Below are 7,972 nucleotides of genomic sequence, written 5' to 3'. Positions count from 1 at the left end.
ATTGCTGGATCATATGGTATTTCTATTTCTAGCTTTCTAAGGAAGCGCTTGTATCATTTTGCGTTCCTACCAGCAGTACATAAGAGTTCTGATCTCCCCGCAGCCTCTCCAACATTTGTTATTTCCAGTTTTTTTGATTCATGCCAGTAATGCTGGGGTGTGATGGTATCTCATTGTGGTTTTAATTTGCATTTCTCCAATGGCTGGTGATCAGGAGCGTTTCTTTATATGTCTGTTGGCCTCTTGAATGCCTTCTTTGGTGAAGTGTCTGTTCATTTCTTTTGCCCATTTTTTAATTGGATTATTTGTCTTTTTGTTGTAGAGGTATTAGATTTTCTTATAGATTTTAGACTTTAGACCTTTCTCTGACTTGTTATGTCCAAAAATTTTTTCCCAGTCTGTAGGTTCTCTTTTTACCCTTTTGGTGAAGTCGTTTTTTGATGTGCGTAAGTGTTTAATTTTTAGAAAATCCCAGTTATCTAGCTTATCTTCTGGAGTTTGTGTGTTGTTGGTATGAGTTACGTTTTAAATCAAAACTGCTTAGAGCAGCTAGTTATGCCCTAAGTCCTATACATAACAAACTACTTTTAAAAAATAACTCAGTTGCCGAAATGAAGGTTCTAGGTACCGCAGCCCTCATACCAAACTCTGGGAGCAGCTTCCCAGGTCATGTGAGTACATGCAAAAGAAGTGCCCTGATTATTAGACTTCGTCCCAAATACTCCAGCCCTTTCGTTATTACATTTTTTTTCCTTATTTTTTTTTTCTTTGATGGCATGTGTTTTCAGTATTGGAATGCATGCTTACTAATTGAATGTGTTTAAATTTTTGGTTGGTAATATGGATTTTGAGAAATATGATCTGGTAATACAGGCCATCAATGAGGTGAGTGGCACTGTGGCGCCACTGATCCGTGGTATGACAGTATACCAATGAGAGCAATATAAATAATTTATTGTGGGCACCTTTCCATTAAGTTACGTGGGGAACCTCTAGTTTTCTAAATGTGATACAGAAAAACCAAAACAAACCCATCATGGCTCCCTAACTATCACACAGGAAAGCCATAATTATGGTTGCAAGCCTTATAAAGGAAAAAAAAAAAGGCAGAAGTTTACAAAACTAACACATCCAGGAAGTATCACCTAATAGAATGTTCAGCCTACACAACAATGAGGCTCTAACTCAGGTCTGCTGAACTTCACACATTTCAGAAGGGACCCACCTTGACGCTGGATGCGCTAGAGCCAGAATGCCTTACTCCTGAGGTCCAGAGGCATAGAAAGTGGCTGGTATACCGTTAACCCAATAGTAATAAAAGAGTTAGGTTAATACATTGTTGTTATTGTTGTTGTTAGTTAATATTGAGTCAACTTCAATTCATGGCCACCCGGTGTACAACAGAATGAAACATTGCCCGGTCCTGTGCCATCTTCATGATCGTTGGTATGCTCAAGTCCATTGTTGCGGGCACCGTGTATTTTGAGTGGCTTCCAACCTACGGGGCTCATCTTTCAGTATTGTATCGGATGATATTCTGTTGTGATCCATCGGATTTTCATTGGCTAATTTTTGAAAGTAGATTGCCAAGCCTTTCTTCCTAGTCTTTCTTAATCTGGAAAACTCCACTGAAACCTGTGACCCTGCTAGTATTTAAAACACCAGTGGCATAACTTCCAGCATCATAGCAACACGCAAACCACCACAGTGCAACAAACTGACAGATGGGTGGTGGAGCCTAATATAGAGCCAGTTTAATCTTAACTAAAAGATGCCAAAAGGAAAAGTTACTTTAAAAGTTGGAGTCAAGTTGGAGACAGTTCTGTGGAAGATTCTTGGTGCATCAGACCAACCAGTATTTTCATTCTTGTCTTAAAAAATATGTAATTGCTATTCTAATAAAACTCTAAACAGTAATACGTGTATGGGCACACACGCAAGCATGTAATATTTCCACCTATATAGTCAGCGTGCTATTGGGCTAATCTCTTTACCTTTCTCTGGGACCAGTTATAAAATCTTATAGTTACCAAAATGTCTTTTCTTTCCCCATCTACCTATTTCAGGTTTTTGAACATATGGACAAAATTCAGCTCTCAACTGTACTGTCCAACATCTTGTACTTGCTAATCTTTTTTGCTGTATTTATGGATTGATTTTGTAGAGCTGAGTAGGAATTTAGCGATCATATTGCCTAAGGTGGCCAATAAGTTTCATCTTACTTTCTGTCTCTGGACGATGACCAGTGGCTGCCTGAGTGCTTTGTGAAAACATAAGTGTTCTGAGATCAAGTGTGAGCCCAACAGAAGAGAGTGCAGGGAAGAAAAGCATAAGGGCCTTGTGTTTCTGATTTAAAGTGATGGTTTTTTATTTTTTTTAAGAAGGGAAGCAAGATTTGAGGAACTTAATTTGTCCAGTGTTACACAATGGTAAATCAAAGAGATGCACTTAAGATACAAATAAGTCTAAGACTACGTAATACCCATGTCTTCACCATTTTTCTACCACAGAGAATTAGTTATCCCATTTTAAATTTTATAAGAATATGAATCACGGTATGACTACTAGCTGAAATGTTGATAGTTCGAACCCACCCAAAGGCACCTCGGAAGACAGGCCTGGCAATCTGTTTCCAAAAGGTCACAGCCTTGAAAACTCTATAGAGCAATTCTCCTCAGCACACATAGGGTTGCCATGAGTTGGAATCACGCAAACCCTGCCCAGTCCTGCACCGTCCCCACAATCGTCGTTACGCTTGAGTCCATTATTGCAGCCACTGTGTTAGTCCATCTCATTGAGGATCTTCCTCTTTTACTCTGACTCTCTACTTTACCAAGCACGATGTCTTTCTCCGGGTACTGCTCCCTCCTGGTAACATGTCCAAAGTACCAGAGATGAAGTCTCGCCATCCTTGCTTATAAGGAGCATTCTGGTTGTACTTCTTCCAAGACAGATTTATTCGTTCTTCTGGCAATCCATGGTATATTCAATATCCTTCACCCACACCATAATTCAGAGTTGTCAGTTCTTCTTCAGTCTTCCTTATTCATTGTCCAGCTTTCGCATGTGTATGAGGTGATTGAAAATACCATGGCTTGGGTCAGGTGCACCATAGTCCTCAGAAGTGACATCTTTGCTTTTTAATACTTCAGAGAGGTCTTTTGCAGCAGATTTGCCCAATGCAGTGTGTCATTTGATTTCTTGACTGCTGCTTCCATGGGCATTGATTGTGGATCCAAGTACAATTAAATCCTTGATAACTTCAGTCTTTTTTTCCATTTATCATGTTGCTTATTGGTCCAGTTGTGAGGAGTTTTGTTTTCTTTATGGTGAGGTGCAGTCCATCTGGGGAGCCTTAAAAAATACCAGCCCAGGCCACAACCCAGACTAATTATTTAGAATCTTTGGGGCTATGACCCGAGGCACCAGTGTTTTATTTAATTATGGGAGTATAATTTATATACAGTAAGATGCACCTATTTTAAGTGTACAGTTCAATGAATTTTGACAATGTGCATGCCCATGTAACCACCACCACTTCCAGATATAGTTCATTTCCATCATCCCAGAGAGTTAAGTTTATGCCCCTTTGCTGTTAATTCCCTCTACTGCCTGCCCTAGGCAACCATTGATCTGCTTTCTGTCACTAGAGATTAGCTTTACCTATTTTAAAATTTCATATAAATGGACTCACACAGCTTATACATGAAGAGGTATCTGTGATAAATATTAAGTTTAAAAAGTTTCAGAAAAATATATAAAAATGGTCCCATTAAAAAATTTTTTTCAAAAAAACCAATTATCTGTCTGTTTGCATATGCTTGGTAAAGGTCTGGTAGTATGCATGTCAAATTGTTGGTAGTAGTTACCACTGGGAGTGAAATTGAAGTTTAGGATAAAATTAGAAAGCAGGAACTTTCATTTTTTAATTTTGGAAATTTCTGGATTGTTAGTATCTTATAAAGCAAGCATTTGCTGTAAAATTTTTATAGTATCCCCTTTCTCTTGGTTTCTGCATCCTCTGGGTCAGGGTCGGGTAAGGACCCTACTTGCCTAAGCCTTTCCAGCAGAAAAAGCTGATTCTGCAGCAAAGACTGACTTAGGTTCTAAGAAGAGCTATCTCTAGCAGCAATGCCATGTATCTGAAAGAGTTCTTATTTACCAGAGATAAAGAAACTTGTCACATAAAAGATTGGTAGATGAAGAGTAAAGTATCTTCATAATTCTCACTTGCTAAAATCTGCAAGTAGGTCTCCTGTTGTTGTTAATTGCCACTGAGTCAGTTCTGACTCATGGTGACCCCATGTGTATCATAGTAGAACTATGCTCCGTTGGGTTTTCAATGGCTAATTTTTTAGAAGTAGATCACCAGGCCTTTCTTCCAAGGCATCTCTGGGTGGGCTTAAACAGCCATCCTTTCAGTAGCAGCCAAGCACATTAAATGCACCACCCAGGGATTCCTAAACGCTGCTCTCCCAGTTAACCAGTTGCTGTTGAGTCAGTTCTGACTCATAGTGACCCCGTGTGTGCAGAGTAAAACTGCCCCATGAGGTTTTTAAGGCTGTGACCTTTCAGAAGCATATAGCCAGGCCTTTCTTCTGAGGCTTCTTTGGGTGGGTTCGAACTGCCAACCTTTTAGCTAGTAGTTGAGCTGGCTATAGATTTTTTAATTAATTAATTTTTATTGTGCTTTAGGTGAAAGTTTACAGAGCAAATTAGTTTCTCATTAAACAGTTATTGCACACATTGTTTTGTGACATGGGTTGCCAACCCTATAATGTAGCAACATTTTCCCCTTTTCCACCCCAGGTTCCCTGTTTCCATTCGTCCAGTTTTCCTGTCCCTGCCTTCTCATCTTTGCTTTTGGGCTTATTTAAGTTGTTTCATGGATCTGTCTTTCCTTCCAAAGTACTTGAAATGATGGACTTCAGATATTATTCATCTTACAGGAATGTGCTAAAACTGTAATAAATATTAATCTAGTGGAAGATACTTGCCAGGGGATACCAGTCATGTTCTACTCTCACTTCCTACATAGATTGTTAACTTGTCCTTGGAAGAGTATATTACCAGTTGTTTTTGTTCTTCAAAAAAGACGAAAAGATTAGAGAAGTAGGAAAGGAGGGGTGAGCCAAATGACTCCTGAAACCTTTGTAAGCTTTTTATGACCATAATAATCAACTTCATTTTAATGGCTAAATTCAAAAGCTCTCTCTGTTTCTACCCAAAAGATAACTTGAGCTGATAAAACCAGATATGAACCAGCTGAACTAAATTCTTAGGGCAACTTCATTAATAATATTTGATTTATTGAAATATATTCTCTTCATTTGTTGTTATTGTCATTTTAATATTGTCCTGTTATGCTCTTGTCTGTTCTCTCTTAAAATCAGACTGAAGAACTATACCCTGGTTATTCCAAGTCCAATTACATGTACTTAGCAAAGGTAATGAAGACCACTGTTTTAAGATTATTTTGAATCCATTTACCTGAAAATGTGATTACCTTTTAATATTGATTGTCTTTCATTTCTAGTGTTATTTAGATCTTGAGCAAAAACATGATGCTTTGAAGTTCTGTAATTTGGCATTGTCACTTTCTTCTGTCACCAAAGAGGTAAGTCCCAACAGTGACAACGAGTGCTATTATCTTATCAATACTATTCCAAGCTTAAAGTAAAAACAACTGAATTAGATACATTTCAAGTTTTATTTTATACTAAATCATTTTGACTTGGATTTTACATGTACTGTGAAAGAGTTCCTGGGTAGCGCAAATGGTTAAGTGCTTGACTACTAGCCTAAAGGTTGACAGTTCGAACCCACCTGGAAGCACCTTGGAAGACAGGCCTGGCAGTCTCCTTCCGAAGGGTCACAGACTTGAAAACCCGTTGGAGCAGTTCTGCTCTGCACATGTGGAGTCACCATGAGTCAGATCAACTCACTGGCAACTCACAACCAGAACATGAAGATGATTTTTAAAGTTGCTGTATCTTCTTACGATAACCCATCACCAGGGGACCCCTTGTATTTTTAAGAGGCAAGCAAATCAAGGGCTAGCAGTTAAAACGTGTCCTAGTGCTTTTTCCTGGGTATTAGAAAGCAGGAAATGGGGCAGCATAATGCTGAGGAACTGGGGTTAAACTAGGATAGGAAGCAAACAAGATAAACAGGCTGCCCGGCTTAGAGGTAGGTGAGTGTACAAGGAGTTGCCATCATCAGCCCCCACCTCACGTCAGGGTGTGGCTGTCCAGGGCCAAGTAGAACATTAGAAATATATATTATTTTTATTTTTTTATTTTTTTTGGCCTTTGGACACCTATCACTAACAAAAATGGTAGTAACTATGACATTGCATTGCTTCTTGCCCTTTTAGTAAGTGGCAGCTCCATCCACCCAGCTGGGAAACCTGGGAATCTTCATTGACACCCTCTTTTCCCTCAGCACCCTGAATCCAGACGTCTACCCAGTCACCAAAGTCTTTAAATTTGTCTTCTAGAACATGCCTTGAACCACCTCGCCCTCGTTCACCTTGACTACGTATTATGATAGCCTTCAAAGTCGGGGACCACCAGTTCATTGTTGGCTTCCAATAGCAAGCAAAGCAAGAGATTAAACATAAACCTCAGCATGTCACTTCCCTACTTAAAACCCTTTGCTTTTAGGATGAAGTTCAAAATTTTTAGTATGTCCTTCAATGCTCTGATCTAGCTCCTACCAATTATTCAAGCTTCATGTGATCCCCTCTGTCCTGTCCTTCATGTGTTCCAGCAATATTGTACTGCACCATGTTCTTCCCCACCTTGCACCCTTTGTACATATTGTCACCTCTTCCAGAAACACTCCCACCCAGCCCTCCACTCCTTTCATCAGTTTTATTCCTGCTCTCCCTTTAAACTTTAGCATAAAGTTCATTTCTTCAGGAAAGAATTTATTGATGTCCCCAGTTAAGAAAGCAGCCTGTACTTTTCCTTCATATTATTTAGCATAGTTGTGATTTTGTAGTGATTTATATCATTGTTTACAGGCATACCTTGGAGATATTGTGGGTTCAGTTCCAGATCACCACAATAAAGAGAACATTGCAATAAAGCGAGTCACACAAATTTTTTGATTTCCCAGTGCGTATAAAAGTTATGTTTACAATACTAGTCTATTAAGTGTGCAATAGCATTATGTCTATAACAACAATGTACATACCTTAATTAAAAAATACTTTATTGCTAAAAGATGCTAACCATCATCTGAGCCTTCATTGAGTTGTAATCTTTTTGCTGGTAGAGGGTCTTGCCTCATTGTTGATGGCTGCTGACTGATCAGCATGGTGGTTGCTGAAGGTTGGGGTGGCTGTGGCAATTTCTTAAAATAATGCATAGCCTCCAGCATCACAGCAATACCCAAGCCACCACAGTACAACAAACTGACAGACATGTGAAGTTAAAATAAGACAACAATGAAATTTGCCTTAGCAATTGACTCTTCCTTTCACAAAAGACTTCTCTGTAGCATGCGATGATGTTTGATAGCATTTTACCCACAGTAGAACTTCTTTCATAATTGGAGTCAATCCTCTCAAACCCTGCTGCTGCTTTATCAACTAAGATAATATAATATTCTAAATCCTTTGTCGTCATTTCAACAGTGTTCACAGCATCTTCAACTGGAAGAAGATTCTATCTCAAGAAAACACTCCTTTGCTGATTCATAAGAAGCAACCCCTCATCCGTTAAAGTTTTATCATGAGATTGCAGCAGTTCGGTCACATCTTCAGGGTCCCCTTCTAATTCTATTCTTTTGCTGTTTCCACCACATCTGTAGTTACTTTCTCTGCTGAAGTCTTGAACCCCTCAGAGTCATCCATGAGGGTTGGAATCAGCTTCTTCCAAACTCCTGTTAACGTTGATATTTTGACCTCCTGTCATGAATCGTGAATATTCTTTTTTTTTAATTTAATTGTATTTTTTAATATTTT

The 7,972-nt window shown here is 38.9% G+C and overlaps 1 protein-coding gene across 1 annotated transcript in view; it reads left to right on the top strand.

Annotated features, from left to right (window-relative positions):
• RMDN2 (regulator of microtubule dynamics 2) overlaps positions 1-7,972 on the top strand; it is a 120,214-nt gene that overhangs the window by 103,695 nt on the left and 8,547 nt on the right. Inside the window, exons 8-9 of the mRNA XM_023735866.1 lie at positions 5,394-5,447; positions 5,537-5,617. Coding sequence (XP_023591634.1) covers positions 5,394-5,447; positions 5,537-5,617 — 135 coding nt within the window. The remainder of the gene's footprint in view (positions 1-5,393; positions 5,448-5,536; positions 5,618-7,972) is intronic.

Source organism: Trichechus manatus, unplaced genomic scaffold, assembly GCF_000243295.1.
Source record: "Trichechus manatus latirostris isolate Lorelei unplaced genomic scaffold, TriManLat1.0 scaffold00005, whole genome shotgun sequence".
Classification (NCBI taxonomy): domain Eukaryota; kingdom Metazoa; phylum Chordata; class Mammalia; order Sirenia; family Trichechidae; genus Trichechus; species Trichechus manatus.
This window is presented reverse-complemented; position numbering and strand designations above follow the sequence as displayed.